The 21,310-nt window shown below is 34.4% G+C and overlaps 1 protein-coding gene and 2 non-coding genes across 3 annotated transcripts; 1 reads left to right on the top strand and 2 right to left on the bottom strand.

Moving 5' to 3' along the window:
* The first annotated feature begins 5,399 nt into the window (after window positions 1-5,399).
* LOC132277809 (G-type lectin S-receptor-like serine/threonine-protein kinase At1g11330) lies at window positions 5,400-21,234 on the top strand. Its single transcript, XM_059779653.1, has 9 exons — window positions 5,400-5,939; window positions 8,455-8,540; window positions 8,622-8,722; window positions 9,021-9,128; window positions 9,210-9,365; window positions 9,817-10,054; window positions 10,171-10,225; window positions 10,411-10,649; window positions 20,952-21,234. The coding sequence occupies exons 1-9, from the start codon at window positions 5,400-5,402 to the stop codon at window positions 21,232-21,234; spliced, it is 1,806 nt and encodes a 601-aa protein (XP_059635636.1).
* LOC132280627 (small nucleolar RNA R16) lies at window positions 15,160-15,240 on the bottom strand. The gene has a single exon (XR_009471634.1). It is a non-coding gene; the product is annotated as a small nucleolar RNA R16 (small nucleolar RNA).
* On the bottom strand, window positions 15,642-15,722 carry LOC132280626 (small nucleolar RNA R16). The gene has a single exon (XR_009471633.1). It is a non-coding gene; the product is annotated as a small nucleolar RNA R16 (small nucleolar RNA).
* Window positions 21,235-21,310: the final 76 nt, after the last annotated feature.

Here is a 21,310-nt window from a genome sequence, read left to right as displayed (position 1 = left end):
GCTTATTGCCACTGTCGCATGGCTGTTGTTTGTCTTCTCCTAGACCACCACACCTCGCTGGCACCACTTCTTGTGCTAGGAAGGAAGCCCTAATGGAGTGGAAGGATTGGGGAGAGCGAGGGATGAAGATGGGTAGCAAGAAGGCCCAATTGCCTACATGCGGGTTTTGAATATGGAATAATGGGTTGGGGTTTAAAAAGGGGAGTGAATAATTAGAGATCGCTTTCGAAGTGAAAGGAATTAGGTTGTCGCCATATACAAGAATTATTATATGTAAAATTTAGAGAGAGAAAGGGACATACAATTTCCATACAGACCAGAGAGAGAGGGAGGGAGAGTCAAGTAGACCACGTGGAAGACCTCCAAAGATGATAAAGAAGGCTGCCCAATACTACATCGTTTCATATGGGGGCATAATTGTCATTTAAAATTCACAATTTCATTTTAATATAATATCAAGGGCATTCTTGTCATTTCGCAGTCACTTAACGGCTCTGTGATGGAAAGGGGGGTAATGTGATAGTTTATGTTAGTTTAGAGAGTTTTTTTTTAATAATTGAGGGTGTTATATGTAGTTGTTGTAAACAATAGGGTTTTTTTATTTATTTTATTTATTTATTTTTTAATGTTTTTAGCCCTTATTAAAAAGAAAGAAACAATAAGAGTGACAAAAATTTGTATGAGCCTCCCCATTCCCGTGCATGAAAAACCCATACAGTTTCAAGATACAACCCAACTTATTGGTTGTTTTCTTGAAAAGCGTTTGAAGAAGACAATTGGGTTAGTCAAAATTCCCCTCAAAATATGTAAACTACATAAGATTGCTAGATAACATCAAAAGAGAAAGCAGTGTGTTCATTTGATTTGTGAATCTGATCCATGTTGTTCATACTATATCGGTCCGGTCGCGGTTTCATAAATAAGTGATGCATAGGAATCGGTTTGATTCATGATTTGTGGTATAAAAAAACTTATTTCATCTATGAATCTGATCTTATTTGTTACTCATATAATATATATGAATATATATAATACTAGTTAACCCGAAACATAATAGGCTAACCCCCATCCCCTTATAATATATATTTCTATAATATACATAAATTATATTACTATATATTTATGTAATTCATGAATCAAAGTTCAGTATTGTTTTTGAGCTTATTTTCTGTTTCTCCAATTATGGGAGGCCACTGAAATAATTTTGTGAGTATAAACCACATGATCTATAATTCTTCATCATGTAGTTACAACTTGCAGTCACTATATTGTCTCGATTATTTCATTTCAATCTTATATCTTGGGCTAAATTGCGTTGTTTATAAAAGTCTAATTCGTAAAATCAATCCAATGTTTCACATATTGGGCTGGCGTTATTTACAAAACACAATTAAAAAATCAATGTGATGGTTTACTAATTGTGTTGATTCAAATTTAGACTCTCATCGGTGCAGTTAAAATTAGTTTTGGATTTTATGATAGCGTTGGAGATGATTAGTTTTGATTTTAGGTCTAAATGGAACCAATCCAATCCGTCTACACCACTAATAAATAGGGATATTGTGAATTTGCGAGAGAGAATATACATATACATATATGTGTGTGTGTGTGTGTGTAAAGCCTATTTGATAGCCCACCTTATATGTTACATTTGATTTTTTCAGCATGAATCTACCTTATGATTCATGTGAAGTAAAAAGAAGCGTTTTCTGGCCTGGATATGCAAATTTGGGCTTCAGGCATGACCCCTTGGCCCGCTGAAAAGTCAAAACCTAATAGGCTTGGGCCTAAGTTCCCTAAACTACAGGCCTTGGATGGACCTAATGTATTATATTTTGCTTACATAACAATATATATATATATTTCATATCATAAGAGACAAGTATAAATAAAATACTATGTTGTATGCTAGCAAGCACAAATAATTCTACGAATGAGCCATACCCATGCCGGACATAAACACTCTGTGTCCGACATTTCATATACGTGTCTATAAATAAAAATTATGTTTTCTTTTTCTTAATTGGTACTCACACGCACATACCTCTATCGAGACTCGAACCTCTGACCTCCCTTTGGGAAGTAGGAGCCTGGTACTACTAGGCAATTGGCATATTGGTCAACATAATTATGTTTTCATCAACCAAACTTCCATGACACATATAAAAGATATACACGCTAATTTGTGTCTGATAACTAGAACATGGACAGAAGTCCATCTTGAATTGTGGTCAGAAGTTACGATCTTGAATTATGGTCACGACCGTCGGCAAAAGGAGTTGTTGGTACCATCACCATGATTGTTCCTTGCCATATATCAACCTGTCATGTTAAAATTTGAATTTTGATACTCTCAACTGTAACTTTAAGTTCTAGTCTAACCAAAATCATGAATGTAACTTTAAGTTCTAGTCTAACCAAAATCATGAATGTCCCAAGACAGAGAAGGTTTTTTTTTTTTTTTTTTTTTTTTTTTTGTTAGGACTTAAATTCAAGGAATTTTAAATTTGTATGCTCAATCTTCATTTAAACCTTTCTAGAAATATTGCAGAACAGACTCCTAAAAGGTTGATCCTTGTAATTAAGATGCATTGCAGCATTTATGTTTTGCTAGTTTTTGCCTGTTGGTAAGAAAATGAATGATACTTCGGGAACAAATAAATAAAAAAGAATGAAGTCTATGAACATCTCCAAGAATAAATCAACAATGATCAAATTTTAACTACAATTAAAACAACCCTAAAATGCTACCAGTCATAAAAAAAATATATATATATTCGGCATGACCTCTGCTAAAAAGGGTCCTACCACAACTTATTGAAATGCATAAAAAAAATGTAATCGCCTCACTTGGCCATAAACTAATCTATCATGTCCTAACGTAGAACGCAAATAATATAAAACATTCCCAAAACATCAATATACATATAAAAAGAGTCCAGTTCCACCAATTCCTTTAAAAAAAAAAAATAGAAGCGCCAGTCTACTACCTAGTCCCATACTCCTTTACAAGGGACATACTCTAATTACATCAATTTACAATCCATGAAATATAACTGAAATCAAAAGTCCATAATTTACAACATTATACAAATTATACTAAAATTTTACAGAATAGTCAAGATTTACATTTACAAAATATTAAAATTCTAAACAAAAATAGTAAAAATATAAATCTCCAATCCCGTCTAATCTTGTTGTGGATGGTCGTCTGCCACCTCCTTCCCGTGTCCTGAAAAATATTAATAATAAAGGGGTGAGTACAATGGCTCAGTAGGACGTGCCTAAGACATACCTCTTGTGAGTCCGTGAATCTAAACAAGGAATAAGAAAAAGAACCAAGATCATGCCATTTCTAGAAAAAAAAAATATAACCACAACATCAACGACGTAATCCAAGTCATTAACGAACCATGCCATGCTATGGAATGAAATGTTGCTCCCTATTTCCAAAACCTTTTTCCGTCATCATTTTCAAACTGTTAGTATAACCCATCCCATGGCAACTCCATGGCGTCATTTAGGCCCAGGTAACTCAACCACACTAGGAAAATCACCCTAGTTCTCTGTAGGCCATACTAACGCCGCAATCCCTAGGCAACTCCTAGGTGGTCGGGTTTTCGCAAATCCTTTCAAAACTTTTTCCCCAAAACCTTTTTCATTCCATTTCAAAATAACTTTTCCATTTTCCTTACCCAATGCCTATGCATGAAACACATCATGCCTTTTCATACCATACCAATACTCATTTTCATATAATTAATTCAACTTAAAGCACATAGCATGCTTTACAAGTAAATAAATATAATAATAAAAAAAAAATGAATACTTCCATTCAACAATAATCTAGCATGGTAAGCTTATAAAACATGAATTTTAGTCCACACAAGCATGCTCGATCACAACACATCATTCAACACCTAATTAAACATTCCATATATAACATTAAACCAATTTTTGCAAGAATTGATACAAATTGAACATGCTATGTAACAATTTATACAAGATAATTCACAAAAGTACAAGAAGATTATGGATTAGGGATCCCTACCTCACTTTGATGCAAAAACTCCCAATTTGCCCAAATCCAAGCCCTAGAATTCGAAACACCAAAATTACCTTTGCTCCGATCAAATCGAAGATCTCGGCAAATTCTCCGTTTTGCTGCAAACAGCACCCAAAAATTCCAATTGGTGAGGGAGAAATCAAGGATTGAATTTTTGCTTGAAAAGAAATAGAAAATGAACAAGAAAGGAAAGAGAGAGAGAGGTATAAGTGGTGGATCCCACCACTTTTTTTTTTTTTTAAAAACAAAAATTTTCTTTTTAACTTTATTTTTACACCACAATTATATATATATATATACCTACACATAATAATTCTCAACCATATATAACACATTAAATAAAATAAATATGATGCAAATGGACCCAAACAACACCCTGTACGCGACAAATCCGGTAGTGGATCCCATACGGGACCGTCCAGCTTAAAAACAAAAAAAATGCCAAAATGGTCACCCTTACATTTTAAAGAGTCCTAAACTCAAAGAAATGCTCCAACCAACTCTTTGACACACCTGACACATCTCACGGTGCCAGGCACTCAAAACGTGAAAAGACAAAAATGCCCCTGTAAAATTCAAAAAATTCTGGAAAATGGAAAATGGTAAAAAAAAAAAAATAGAAACATTCATGCCGCATAGTTTTATTCTCAGAAACTTTTGTGCCAAAGTTTTTCAATGGTTTAAGGGTCTGAATTTAAAAGTCTGCAAAAGTTGTAAGAATTCAATGTTGAATTATTATTTTATTTTTCCTTTTTGATTGGTAATTCAGTGATGATTTTCGTATAAAATAAAATGCTGATGAGTTGGAGAAATAAATTCTTGGTGTATATAAATATGAGTGAATGCATTAGAGTTATCCTACTTACTATAGTACAAGCTTAATGACTCTTCTACAAAACCTTGTTTTTACTTTTTCCAACTAGAGTTTAGCATTGCCAAAGACACAATTACACCAATTCAACGAATCAACGACCCTGAAAGTATAGTCTCCAATGGTGCAAATTTCAAACTGGGATTTTTTAGCCCCTTCAATTCTACAAAGCGTTATGTTGCTATCTGGTATAACAATGTCCCTGTTACAGCTGTGGTCTAGGTAGCAAATAGAGATAAACCCCTTAATGATTCTTCCAGGACTCTGAATATATCTGAAGATGGCAACCTTGTGGTCATAGATGGACAAAAACAGATTGTGTGGTCATCAAATGTTCCAAATTCTTCGGCGCATTCAAGTGCCTAGCTTTTAGATTCTGGGAAACTTGTGTTGCGAGATAACTTTGGCGGAAGCATAACGTGGGAGAGTTTTGAACACCCTTCTGATTCAATGTTATAGAAGATGAAAATTAGTACCAACAAATATACAGGTGAGAGGACTGTGCTCACCTCTTGGAAAAGCTCTTCGGATCCATATACTGGAAGCTTCATTTATGGTTTGAATCCCTTGAATATTCCAGAACTGTATGTATGGAGTGGTAGTCATCCTTTCTGGCGGAGTGGTCCATGGAATGGACAGAGCATTATTGGAGTACCCAACATGGTTGTGAACTATAACACTCTTGAGGTCGTCGATGATAAAGAAGGAACACTTTATACAACTTATACTTCTAGAGATGAATCCATGTGTTACTTTTTCTTGAATTTTGATGGAATTGTAGTGCAGAGATACAGAGATGTTGGAAAGGAGAATTGGGAAGATACGGTTCTGGCTCCACGAAATGAATGCGACGCATATGGCAAGTGCGGTCCATTTGGAAGCTGCAATGTGCAAGATTTACCAATTTGCATATGTTTACAGGGGTTTGAATCAAAGGATATAGAGGAATGGAATAGAGGAAATTGGACCAGTGGATGTGTGAGGAGGAGACAGTTGCAGTGTGTAGGTGTCCAAAATATGTTAGCCCACATGGCCCACATAACTTGGTCAAATAGTTAAAGAATTATGCCACATCATCAACAATGACCACATAGCTTGGTCAAATAGTCAACAGACTACGCCACATCAGCAACGATGGCCCACAAATCAAATGGTCAACAGTCAAAGATACGTGCCATTTACCACGTTATCAGTATACCTCGAACAGAAAATCGAAGACTAGAAGACCTGAGTTGGGAGTAGGACTCAGGATTACTTGGGATCCGAGGAGGTTCTTGGTTTAGTGGATGAAGTTCAGGGATCGTTGAAGTAACACTCGATATGACTCGCAGAAAGAGATACCATTTTGACTCCCATACATTCTGGACCCATCTTAATTAACATTATTTTTTAATGTTAATGGGCCCCACATATGATGTCATATGACTTCACCCAACCTCTTTCTTGGCCTATAAAAGGATGTGTTCCAAGACCAAGTAAAGGTAGAGCAATAAGAGAGGAGAAAATAACCTTTATGCTTTCTCCATACACCTTCATCAAGGGAGTCAATGGTCTACCATGACACTGCCATCTTCACCCTCTCTCTCTTAAGTTTGCCTGTGCTTCCACCTCTCTCAGTCCACCTCGGATCATATTATGTTGTCTGAATCACTTAGATTTGTGTATGATATCACCATTTATATGTATTTTATTGTGTTACGAAAATGAACCCCCATAATTTGGTGACTCCGCTGGGGATATCAGCACAAAGTCGATGGACTCAGGCAACCATCCTTCTACAATATACCTCTGAAGCTTGAGGTTTACTATCTCATTTCTGTGTCCATTGCTATCCACTTGGCTGGCATACTTTTACGCACTCTAACTGGCGCACTCACATTCCCCAAAACCCTGGCATCGCGCCCAGGTACCCAAAACCCTGGCATCGCGCCCAGGTACCAAAACCCTGGCATCGCGCCCAGGTACTCAAAACCCTAGTATCGCGCCTAGGTACTTAAACCTTGGCATCGCGCCCAGGTACCCAAAACCCTGGCATTATGCCCAGGTACCCAAACCCTGGCATCGCACCCAGGTACTCAAAACCTTGGCATCGCGCCCAGGTACTTAAACCCTGGAATCGTGCCCAGGTACTCAAAACCCTAGCATCGCGCCCAGGAACCCAAACCCTGGCATCATGCCCAGGTACCCAAACCCTGGCATCGCACCCAGGTACCCAAAACCCTGGCATCGCGCCCAGGTACCCAAAACCCTGGCATCGCGCCCAAGTACTCAAAACCTGGCATAGCGTCCAGGTACTTAAAACCCTGGCATCATGCCCAGGTACCCAAACCCTAGCATCATGCCCAGGTACCCAAACCCTGGCATCGCGCCTAGGTACTTAAAATCCTGGCATCACGCCCAGGTACTCAAAACCCTGGCATCATGCCCAGGTACCCAAACCCTGGCATCGCGCCCAGATACTCAAAACCCTGGCATCACGCCCAAGTACTTAAACCCTGGCATTGCGCCCAGGTACTCTGAACCCTGGCATCACGCCTAGGTACTCAAAACCCTGGCATCACGCCCAGGTACCCAAACCCTGGCATCCCCCTCAGGTACCCAAACCCTGGCACAGTGCCCAGGTACCCAAATCCTGGCATCCCGCCCAGGTCATCAAACCCGAAGGCCTCACCCTTAGGTTAGCAAGCCCTAGTATTTCACTAGGTCGTCAAACCTCGCATATAACACCACTCTCGAGTCATTTATGCACGGCTACTCTTTTATGAATTCTGCAAAGAGCATCCGCGCAGGGGGACAAAATGTAGGTGTCCAAAATATGTTAGCCCACATAGCCCACATAACTTGGTCAAATAGTCAAAGAATTATGCCACATCATCAACAATGACCACATAGCTTGGTCAAATAGTCAACAGACTACGCCACATCAGCAACGATGGCCCACAAATCAAACGGTCAACGGTCAAAGATACGTGCCATTTACCACGTTATCAGTATACCTCGAACAGAAGATTGAAGACTAGAAGACCTGAGTTGGGAGTAGGACTCAGGATTACTTGGGATCCGAGGAGGTTCTTGGTTTGGTGGATGAAGTTCACGGATCGTTGAATTAACACTCGACCTGACTCGCAGAGAGAGATACCATTTTGACTCCCATATATTCTGGACCCATCTTAATTAACATTATTTTTTAATGTTAATGGGCCCTACATATGATGTCATATGACTTCACCCAACCTCTTACTTAGCCTGTATAAGGATGTGTTCCAAGACCAAGTAAAGGTAGAGCAACAATGGAGGAGAAAATAACCTTTATGCTTTCTCCATACACCTTTATCAAGGGAGTCAATGGTCTACCATGACACTGCCATCTTCACCCTCTCTTTCTTGAGTTTGCCTGTGCTTCTACCTCTCTCAGTCCACCTCGGATCCTATTATGTTGTCTGAATCACTCAGATTTGTGTATGATATCACCATTTATATGTATTTTATTGTGTTACGAAAATGAACCCCTACACAGTGCAAGGGAAACAACATTAATGGCGGGAAGGGAAAAGAAGACGAGTTCTTAAAGAAAAAGACAGTTAAAGTACCGGCCTTTGCAAAGTTATCACCTGCAATATTATAGAATAACTGTAAAAGCGAGTGCTTGAATAATTGTTCATGCTTAGCCAATGGATATTATAGTGGTATTGGTTGTTTGCAACGGAGCGAAAACTTAATTGACATACAGAAATTCACCTATGGTGGGGTGGATCTTTACATCCGTCTAGGATATTCAGATCTTGGTAAGGTGTCGCATCTCCTTTTTTGATATTGTAATTTAAATAATCCTCTTATGCTTCTATTGTTTGTTTACTGGTTTATTTTAGTTTTTTTCTTAGATGTGACCTATCAAAACAGTAACCATTGTACTATCTGAAATTCATGATCAATTTTTGAAGTCGATAATCCATTAATCCATTTTGACAGCATTAGTATAAATCTTTTTCTAATTTACCAAAGAAAAGAGCGGCATCTATAATAAATTCTCAATTCTTTCTTTCATTTCAACTCTACTCCTTCAAATTTTGTTGTGTCTTACAGATATAAAGAGAAACACTCAAATAGTTATCACAATTGCAGTGATCATAGGGTCAGTAGCAACTGCTATCTGCATTTATCTTTCTTGGAGGTGGATGTCTAAGCCAAGAGGTATATTCCCATTACAATTAACTCTAGATAAATAAAATATTTTCTCTTAATAAATGATTGCATAACTAAATTTTGATTCAGGAAGGAAGAAAATTAAAGCCAGTCCAGAGCGTTCAAATGAAAGTGTGCTTGGAGATAAACTGAAACAAGCTAAATTTGAAGAATTAACTCTATTTAGTTTTGAGGCATTGGCGATTGCAACAGACGAATTTCTTGTGGCCAATAAGCTTGGGCAGGGTGGGTTTTGTCCAGTGTACAAGATAATATTTGTTCTTTTGAAGTTGAAGCTTTACTAACAATAAGAAAATAAAAGTAATAATAATAATTTCACTTTTACCTTATTTTATGGGGAAAATGCCAAGTGGAGAAGGAATAGCTGTTAAACGGCTTTCAAGATCGTCTAGACAAGGGCTGGAGGAGTTTATGAATGAGGTTTTGGTGATTTGTTGATTCCAGCACAGTAATCTTGTTAGACTTATTGGATGTTGTGTGGAAGCAGAAGAAAAGATGTTGATCTATGAATATATGCCAAATAAAAGCTTGGATGCATTTCTCTTTGGTCAGTTCATCCAAATTGTGATCTTTTTGTCATTTATAGTTGTTTTCTATTCATTGCTTCAGCATGGCTACTACATAAAATAATATTTTGAAGAATAAATAGATTTTCTCATTTAGTTTTTGGTTTTAGATCCATGCAAAAAAAAACTCTTGGATTGGAGAAAACGTGCCAGCATTATTGAAGGGATTGGTCGAGGTCTACTTTACCTTTATAGGGATTCCAGATTAAAGATTATTCATAGAGATTTAAAGAGAAGTAACATTTTGTTGGATGAAGAGCTTAACCCAAAAATTTCAGATTTCGGCATGGCAAAGATTTGTGGAGGCAATGAAAACCAAGCCAACACTGCTAGGATTGTGGGAACATAGTAAGCATCTATTGCTTTCCCCAAATGCTTGATCATTTCTATTTTATAACTTTTTTTCTCACGGGATAGTTCAACTCAAATAATTTTTCTATATGGGCTGAAATGATTCAATGCAGTGGCTACATGGCCCCTGAATATGCAATGGAATGGAGATTCTCGGAAAAATCTGATGTCTTTAGCTTCGAGTGCTTTTATTAGAGATTGCAAGTGCGCGGAAAAGCACTAGTTTTTATCAGAATGAGCACTCTTTGAGCTTTCTTGGATCTGTAAGTTCATTTGGAACATTGGCCTTTGTTATTCATAGCTCCATCTAAACTTTCCAATGTTAGCATTTCACGGTTGTTTATTGTCTTCAGGCATGGAAACTATGGAATGAAAATAGGATTGTAATGCTAATAGATCCGACAATATCTGATCCGTGCTTCCAAGTGGAGATCTTGAGATACATACACGTAGGGCTGCTATGTGTCCAAGAATTCGCGAGAGATACGCCTACTATTTCCACCATTCTATCAATGCTTAGTAGTGATTTTGCAAATCTTCTAACTCCAAAGCAACCTGCATTTACTGAAAAACAGTTTCTCTTGAATATCAGGTCTTCTTAACATAGCCATAAGAGATATTCTGCAAATAATGTCACTGTTACAATCATTGAAGGCCGTTAGTATTTATACTTTTAAGCTTATACTATTGTTTCATTCCTAAAGTACATTGCAGTTGTATATTCTAAGTTTGTTTTGTTTTGTTTTGACGTTGTTGGAATCAATATTTTTTGAAAGCCAGTGTTTGCCTTGATCCACTCACATTGATGTAATTTGGGAGAAAATCTGTTTCAAATAAAGAAGCAGCTAGCAAATTTTCAGTAACAAAGTGACAACGTTTTGTTTTGTTTTTTTTTGTTTTGTTTCGTTTTTTTTTTTTTTTTTTTTTTGGTCTAAAACATTATTAATCAATCCAGAATCTCATACTTTGTTTTATTTTGTTTCAAGAAATTTTGATGTGGTAGAGCACCTCTTTTTCAAATTACTTTAGTCTTGCCAAGACTTGTCTTACAAAAAATTTCTTAGTCACCAAAACTTCTCTTATAACAAACTGCAATATAAAATAAATCATAAATAGAAATAAAATTTTAACAACAAATCCTAACAATCTCTCCATTACAAAGGGTAGTTAGTGTATGTTGTGCTTAACTTTCAACCAAAAAAAAGAAGAAAAAAAATTCAAATCTAAGGCTTCAACTACTTCAACAAATAGATTTGACTATGATTTCGTCCAACCTACCCCTACCCAAAAAATAATAATAATAAATAAATAAATGGTGGGTACTGTACCGTGTAACCAAATTTGTGTGCAAATTAGTGTAGCCAAGTTTTACATTTATAGATGCCACTACTACCGCTAACTAAAAATATAACAAGGGTGAGTAGGGATCGTCCCAAGGGATTGGTGGGTCATATTAGGTTATGGAATCGAGATTAGGGATAGTAGGTCGAGTGATCAAAAGATTGGTTGGTGGTTGAATTACACTAAGATGCAATTTAGACTAAAGTAAACAATTAAATGCAATAGAGGTAAAATAAGAGAGAGAGAGATATTGGGGTTTAGAGATCACCACTAAGCATAACTTTTCTACATCCTTAATAAATGATTAATGAGGGGAAAAGCATGTATTGTAACAAAGGTGTGTGTGTGGTTGTTTCAACAAGTATGGATGACCAATTAAGCATATATTGTCTATACAACACAATGAATAGTACAATATATCAAACTAAGTCATTAATTCCTCTTTAAGCTCACAATCCAAACACATCACAAAATTAAAGAAATATGCCATTTGCATTCATAAGTATGGAACATCAAACAACAAGCATGGATTGTCCTCCCATTTAACATCTAAACTACCACTACACTACAATTAAGCTAAAGACATGAGTTTAAACTAATTAAAACAAGGGAGAGGCACAATCCATCAAGAAATGAGTATGATCCATCAAATAAACCACAAGAGCATTCTATTAAGCACTATGTCTTGACAATCTCTAGATCTATAGTGTAACGACCCGATCATTTGCCTTCCTTTCCTTTTTCCTGAAATTTTACGAACGAATTTTTTTCGTTTAATTTTCTTTTCTGAGCTCTATTTCATGCCGCTTAGTGCCATCTCGAGTGCTCAGAGTTGGTTTCTGAGACTCTTTCATGTGGATTGACAACTTCCTTTGAGGATCGAGTCATTTTCGCATTTTTCGTTTTTCAGACACTATGCGCTATTTCGTCTTTTCCCTATTCTGTCATTTTCCCTATTTCGTCTTATCTCCGTTTGTTAGTTTTTGGCACAACCTCACTTTTCAAGCTCGGAGTTGGTTTTTAACTTCACGTATCCTTATCGTGAGTGGTTTCCACGAAATACGTATCTTTACTTTTGCAAGAAGGTACTCTAGTTGCTCCCGGTGCCCATAGGGGCATGGATGTATAAATCTTTGGAATTAATTTCATTTCTTGGGGTGTTTTTCATAAATATATTTTGAAGATATTTTATTTCAGGGGCATCTAAGAAAATATCTTTTGGAAGATTTTTTCATTCTGGGGCAGTTTCGCAATTAACCCTTTTTGTAGGGGTCATTGTGCAATTAACGAAAGTTATTGCAAAATGTCTCGTCTGGAGCCTGGATTCTCGTACGGGATTCATTTTTCTTTAACGATATGGAAAGAAAATGTAAGTTTCTTAAAATGAAGAAAATAAAAGTCAATTAACTAATTGTTGTAGGATTAGATCCTAAGGCTACAATTAAAAGTGAGTATATAATTTCTTATTCCCCAGAGTAATTAAACACTAGTGTGTATGTATAATTGTGTGTATAAATAGAGACTCAATCAAATAGGTTACATATAATTATTGACGACTTTTAATGTTGTCAATTTAATTATTGAGGCCTTTCTCTATATCCAATCTCTTTCAACCACACTATGTCTCAAGGAAATGGGTTGAGGTCTTGGTCTAGTAAAATAAAATAATAAAAACTATCTATAGAGCCTTGTTCTCGATCTTCTATGGAGCTCAAGTCGCAATGTGATATGTCAAATTGCAGCAATTGGGTTTGGTGTACATGTCATATTCCAACAATTGCGTTTTTGTTATTCACCATTCGTCAACAAAGTGTGGCGGGTGAAAGGGGCTCGTCAACCATAGGGAAGACTAGATCAAGATCTTTATCGATGGCTATATCCATTGATACCAATACAAAATAATCCTTAAATTCATTAATACACCATCACCTAATTTATAATGTCATAACTATCCTATATACAATTTTTAAGAAAATAATTTATTAAATAATAATAACATTCCACAAAAGATAATTTATTCCATACTTTTTTTTTTTTGGATACAATTGAAAGGAATATTTATTCAATGAAATTAACTTTTTTTTTTCAGTCATACCAATAATCTTTTTTTTGGTAATTTTTTATTCATTCATTCAAAAATAATAATTTATTCAATTAAAATAACTTTTTTTTTTATATTTTCTTTAATAGATATAATTTTTTAATAATTGTACTCTGTTTTTTTTTTTTTTTAAATCTTGACAAAAGAGATAATTCTTCAATAAATATATATTTTTATGACAGTTATTTTTTTAAATAATTTTTAATGATTATTTTTTTTTTTTTTTTTTGTCTGATCTAAGAAAACAATTTATTATCATAATATATTAAATATTAGGAATTATAGTTAAGGTGAGGTATAATTACTTGTAAAGTTAATATTAAAGTTAATATTAAAATTATCAATTGTAGTGCAAACCTTAATAAGTGAAGATAAGGAGCTGCGCAGCACCTACAAAATGGGAATTAGATAGAATATAAAATAGGGAGATACAAACAAGAACCAATCCCAATGAACAGGTGCAAATTCCGCAATTGTGGCTTCTTTAAGCTCCTTTATTATAATTTAGATATGCTATTTTGAAGTCAATCTAATTTTTATAGCATCTTTTTTACATAAACCGGTTTATTCATCTTTGCAAGGAAGCACACCAATCCATCCCGAACTTGGTGGTTAAACTCTACTGCAGTAACCATACCGTAAGGGAGGCCCTGCAGAAAAATATCACATTTACTTGACCTTAATTTTTGTCGGTCTGTCCTTCATTCAAATTTTCGTGCTTTTACACCAATTCCGCATTAATACAAGTGAGCACAACCTTAGTCAAATGGCTGTGTTTCAAACCTAATTTAAATAGCATAAGAACAAAAGAAAGAGAAAAAGGAAAAAAAATCATACGTAGGAACAATATAAAAGCTGTTTGCACGAATCAAAGTAGATATGAAAGGGGTTTGAATTCTCTCCAATGTTTTTTGCTAGATTCATAGATGCTAGGAATAGGAAATCTAGGTGTCTACATTTTTGGGTTCGTTTTCAACACAAACTTCACAGTTAAACATCTTGTAAAATGCTGCAGCACTCCTAGAATTCAGAACATTCTAATCAAATCAAATTTGTAAACAAACAACAGAACACAAAATCTCGCAAAATCTCGCAGCTGATTGATTTTGAAGTTTTCAATGTGACAAATCTTCAAATCTAAAAAATTTAAATTAAATTAAGATAATGAATGAATCATTCTGCTCAGAAGAGGCATTAATCACAGACAATAGTCATATGTCCAGACATAATTTAGCAACTTCATCATCATTGCAGATGGATATCAAAGAAAGAAGCAATCCAATAGTTCAAAGATTATTAGTACCACATTATAATGTAAAAACAGTAATGGCTTCCATGGCAGGTTCAGTTTCTAACAAAAATATATTATAATCATCACAGACTCTCAGAGACATTCCACGAGTGGAAAATGTGCAGACAATCAACACGGCATCAGATTCAGACCGCCCGTCTGCTTTTTCTCATCATTGAGGTTCAAGCTATGAAAATACAGAACTAACTAAACACAACTCAGACTGTCTTGGTCATTACAAGCTAATTACTTACTCTAAAATTATATCTATCAAAACGATTCTGGAATTAAGTAGTAATAATCATGACTGAATTAAGAAATATAAACAACAATCTAGCCAAAAAAAAAATATTATATAGAAAATTAAGGGAAGGCATCAGATAATAAGCGGAGTTTCAATCTACATCAAAATTCAGTGTGTACGATAAGATTATTTACATCATTGCCTTCATTCACAACATAAAACATAATAAAAGAATAAAACAAGAAGACAATCAAAAGGAGTTACAATAGCAGCCCATATATCACATTTTTTCTTTTTGGTAAAGAATATACTATCATACTTTTCAATAGAAAAAACATTTACATGGATCAACTTCATCTTTCAAAAAAATGACCCCAACCCTTCATTTTTGTTTGCAAATTACATTATACTAGCCATAATTGAAAGGCGATCAAATATAAGATAAAACAAGACATCAAATTTGAAGCAAAATAAGAAAACCAAATACAAATCTATAAAAAAAAAAAAAAAAAAAAAAAAAAAAAAAAAAAAAAAAAAAAAAAGACTAAATTCAAAACAAAAAACATTAAAAATACATAATCATAGCAACAATTGTTACTAATATTGTAATGGCATCAGACAATAAGCGGAGTTGTAATCAACACGGTTAATCAGTGTGTAGGATAAGATATATTCATCATTTGCCATATAATTCCTAAAAATCAAAACCCTATTTTGGGATGCAAAAATATAAAACAATGAACAGATAAACACCAAAAAGAAATAAATATAGGTAGGTCCATTTGACTCCAAGGCAAAAACAAATATGCAATGGGCTGGTAAGCCAACCTTTCACTTTCTGCATCAGTTATATCTCCTCACACATTCAAGTTTTGATGCAAGGAGAGGGTAAAACAAATGCAAATTATATGTAATATCAATAGACTATATATACATATATATATATGCACACACAAACTATACATATTACGATGAAATCAAATAAATCTACGAGCCTACGAGTCTGAGAATAGTATATCATGTCAATTGATTGAAACATATACACGATGATGAAATCAAATAAATATACGAGTCTCAATCGATTGAAACACATACATATATGATATATGACGATGAAATCAAATCAATCTACGAGACTAAATATAGTATATCATGTCAATCGATTGAAGCATATACATAAACTGTATATTACGATGAAATCAAGGAAATCTATGACCGTGAAAATCGACTCGGAGAGACACATCTTACGTCCCAGAGGCGGCAAGATGCGAAGAAGCTGCATAGTTGTGGCTCTCTCTCTAGTAAAGCTTAAATAGAGCTTTGCTCGATTAGGGTTTAGGGTTTCAGATCCCATTAGTGCGTGCGCGTGTGGCTGTGAACACGTTGTGACTTGTGGGACTGTCCATTGTCGTCCGTCTGATAATAAGACTCCGAAAACTTCATCATCCAACGGGTGTGGATGAACAGTTACGTTAGTCACGAAATTTCGAGTTATTTAGCTGAAAATAACAAAAAGGCAAATTGCAGCGACACCGTTTGGTTTAAAGACACCCGATGACTTTTTGGACCATGACTATTCCTAAGTTTACAAACTTGAACAATGATACCCTAAATATGATGAAAATACGTATTTACCCTTTAATCACGTAAAATAACCAAAACAGCCTCAGCTAATATACGCATCCACTACTGAGTTCAGTCCACATTCTAGAGCCGAACTCATCACAGAAATCCACAACGCCGACCTTCCCTTTTGCTACGGGATCGGCTGGACAGACCGGCAGAATCAACCAGCGAGGGATAGCGGCTTGTGCACGTCGGCGATTGACAGAACAGCAGGCAAGATGGGCTGTGGATGAAGGTTGGCAGTGCTCAGATGTGGTTGAATCGCAGTGGGCTTGCGGTGTTGCACCCAGGGGCGGCTCGATCCTTAAGCGAGTTAGACGGCCGCCTAAAACCCCAACCAATAAAAAGGCCCCATATGATATATTATAATTGTTTCCTTATTGAACGCTAATTTTAAAAAATTTATTTCCTAAAATAACTTCTTCTTTTTTTCTCTCTCCTTATCATCATTCACGCCTTTTATTAAACTTTAACCAAGAGAGAAATTATTTATCTCCTAAAATATCTCATTTTTTTATTATTTATCCCATAAAATATCTCATTAATATTTTATTTCTTTGTCTCCTAAAATATCTCACTAATATTTTATTTATTTGTCTCCTAAACTATCTCATTAATATTTTATTTCTCTTTGTCTATCTTATACACGTTTTTTTTTTCAGCACTATATATATTTAATATTTTTTCGGTAAGTTGTAGTACAATAAATATTTAGCTGTTGTATGGAAAAGTAAAGAAACTTTTCATATTCTCTTTTTCTAGATTTTTATTTTTTATTTATTTATTTTTTCTTATTCCTAATCCTCACGTTCATTCTGAATTCTAATTTCTCCTTTCTCAGCAAACTTAACAAGTTACAAGTCATCTCCCTTCTCAATCTTCTCTCATTACAACTTTATAATTTTTTTCTCGACTCAATATTCATTAGTCTCAGATCTCAATTTGAATGCACTTTTCTTATTGAAGAATTTGCAGCAGCATTGAATTGAGGACTTTTGAAATCAGGTTATATTGCATCTCAAAAAGCAAGAAGGGTAATTTTTAATTAATTATTATATAATAATTAATATATTGCATATTATGGTATGAAAAGGTTATTTTTTTATTTTTAGCCTTAGGCCCTGATTTACATCGAGCCGCCCCTGGTTGCACCGATAGGCGGTGGTGACAACGGTTCGCGGCAAAGACAAGGTGGATGGTGGGTTTGCAAGGCGACTCAGCGGGATCTCGCGACGAGCAAGGAGAAGCTCGGTGGTGAGAGGAACAGCCAGCAAACTTGGATGAAGCTAGCTTGAATAGTGCGACAATGGCTTGCTGTTGATTTATATATATTTATACCTTATAAAAGTATATTTTATTTATATTTTTTATATACACTTTTTGGTAATAATAATATATACATGATTATTTTATAAACGTAGTCTCAGTTTTAAGTTATTGTTTCAAACTTTAGTAGAACTATGCTGGTTGCAACTTATATAATATCAATTTTACATTAAGATTTTTTTTATATTCGTATCTCTTTCTTTATATATATCTCATATAAATGATGTCCGAGTTGAAATATGCATGTTACAAATTATATCTCTCTTTCAACATCTCTATGTATAAAGTCCTTCTCAGAGGTTTTTTATCTAATGTTCCAACGACAACTTTGAGACACGAGAGTGGTAATTTGGTTCATATGCATCAATTGCAAGTTACACCTCACAGCCTTATTTTTTGGAAGGAATGTTTCTTGTTAATATATATGTATAATATTTATTTATATTCATTATTTCATTTCTCGTGATGAAATCTGTTTCTCATATGTTATTAGAATTTTAAGTTGTGAGTTTTAAATGATTTTTTATAATACACAATATATATTAACATTATCCATCTTAAGAAAATAAACAGCTATTGAGTCACATATGAAGATAAGTTTCACATGACATGAGATCTTGGATTTTTTATTATTTCGTACTTTTATTGCACATAAATGTATATCTTATATTCATAATGCAGTTTTTTATTTCTTTTTAAAATTTTAAAGTGCTCACATTACAGGAGATGCAATATCAGAGCACTGCACCTGATGAGAGATGAGATCTTTAAAGTATTAGAACAAAGTAATGGATGTGTAATGTTTATTGTTCTATTTATTTTTATAGTTTTTTAGTTATTTATGTTGTAAATCCTGTGAGAAGAAATTATATAAATATTATATAAATTATTAAGTTTATATTTTTATTTGCATTTTAAAATTCGTTCTTTTCTGTTTCGAAAGTGAATGGTGAATCCTTTCCCTCTCTTTGCCAATCTCAATGATCGGTAGCAATGTTACATAAATTTTTAATATTTATACACATTTAAACAATTATTATGACTTTATAAATCTATATCGTTATTGGATTTATAAAATTTATATACATTTTAAAGTAGATCTTTTAATTTAAAATTTATTTATTTGAATTTTTATGTTGTAATAGTTACCTTTTTAAAATTTGGTTATTAGTTGTTTATTACAATTGTTATTTTATAATAATTGGCTGCTAACTAAACTAACTAACTGCTATTTAAGAGTTGCATATTTTTAGATTTCATTCTAATGGTTATCAATCAATCATTATTTCTGAATTAATATGATTATTTACAATTTAAAGCAGTTGTTTTAATAAATATTTGTTTTTGTGACTTTTCACGTTTTAAGAGTCACAAATAATTTGGATATTAACTACTACTTAAGAGTCGTGTGTTTTCAAATATCTTAATATTGAAGAGTGGTTTAAGTACAATTGTTATTGTTATTTCTTAATAGTTTGATACTAACTCTATTTAAGAGTTGTGCCTTCGTAACACCACGTTTGTTACTATTGAGGAGTTGTGCCTTTTATAAATCTCTTTTTAATTAGTATTTAAACAAATAATCTGTTATCACATCTCTTAATACAATCTTTGTTACGGCAATCAAATTACTTGAAACCTAGGCATTTAGGTGCAAAACTAATCAACCTCTCTCTCAAGTTTGGTTTTTTTTTCTTATTAATTTTATTTCCTTTTCTAAAGATAATATTTTTAGATATATATATATATATATTTTTTCTCATAGGCACTGTATGAATCATTATCCATGAACTTCTTTATTTCTTCAGTCTTAAAAGGATTTTATAATTTTATAAATTTGACCCACTTATAAATTATATATTTTTAAGAATGGCTTATTATTAAGATATGTTATTTGATCAATTTTTTAAAAATTATATTTAGATGATCATCAAACCTTATGTTTTTATTAGTCCACTAGACCTCGACTTGCAAATCCTCGTTGACTAGGAAAAGCATCTCCACTTTAATGCTCTCATTTGCTTGTTCTGTTGCAAATTAATAAATGAATTGTATTGTTTTAAATGTACATAGCATTTTTATCTCCTTCTCCAAAGCTTCATTCTTTTTTCATTTTAATTTCCTATCTACATTTTTTTTTTTCCTTGACACATATCAACCATAACTCTCTATCTCTTCAAAATTTTAATGTTTAATATTTTGTATATAATATTTAACAATCAAGCGGAGTAACATTGAGTTTGACTTTATAATCCAAATATTTGTCTTTTTACTATATTTTAATGCCTTTGTAATTTCATAAAGTTGATTCTAATATATATATTATATATATATATATATTTTTAAGGTAATTTTTTTACACTTTTCTTTGACATGTATAAGTGAACAAACACAAACTCGCTTTATCTCTTCAAAGTTATTATTTTTTAACTAAATTTTGAAGGTCGCTATGATTTCATAAATTTGTTAATAATGTGATATATATATATATATATATATATATATATCACATTATTAATAATTTAAAAATAAAATATTTTATAATGTTTATAAATTTTATTTACGTGCATTGCACGTGACTTTTTCTATTATATATAAGAGTAAATTGCAGTGACACCCTATCGAGTTTGGATTAAAGACAATATATACCTTGATCACTTTTTGGACAATGACACCCTTCAGGTTTGCAAACTTGAACAATGACTCCCCAAATATGATGAAAGTACATATTTACCCTCTCACAACCCTTTAACCGCTAAAATGACCAAAACAGCCTCAGCCAATATACATAATCACTACTTACCCGGCACCACCACCGCAACCTCCACAACCACCATCTTCTTCCTCGTTCCTCTACCATCACACAAACCCACACAAACCCAACACCTCAAAATTACACACATATCTCTGTATATACATATATACATACATACAACGCCTTGCCCACCGTCCGTACTCTTTGCAGCCAGCTGCCCATCTCATCCGAGCTTCCCCCTTGTTCGCCGGCAGCCGTTCTGAAGCTCTCTGCCCACCTCATCGCGGCTGAGTTCAATCCACATTCCATAGCTGAACTCATCACAGAAATCCACATTGCCGAGATCCCCCTTTGCTATGGGCTCGGCTGGACAGACCGACAGAATGAACCGGCAAGGAACGGTGGCTTGTGCACGCCGGTGATTGACAGAACTGGGTTTTCCTTGCTAGCCAGCGGCCGTTCCGAAGTTCACTACCCACCCCATCGCGACTAAGTTGCCATTTTCCCGTCACCAACAGCCTAGTCTATCTTCATCACGGCCGAGCCCTCACTGGTCAAGCCCTCACCAG

Source organism: Cornus florida, unplaced genomic scaffold (genome assembly GCF_030987335.1).
Source record: "Cornus florida cultivar Cherokee Brave unplaced genomic scaffold, ASM3098733v1 CherokeeBrave_3.0.0_Hap2_Chr10, whole genome shotgun sequence".
NCBI lineage: Eukaryota > Viridiplantae > Streptophyta > Magnoliopsida > Cornales > Cornaceae > Cornus > Cornus florida.
Note: the sequence above shows the minus strand (reverse complement) of the source record. Positions and strands in the feature narration are given on the sequence as shown.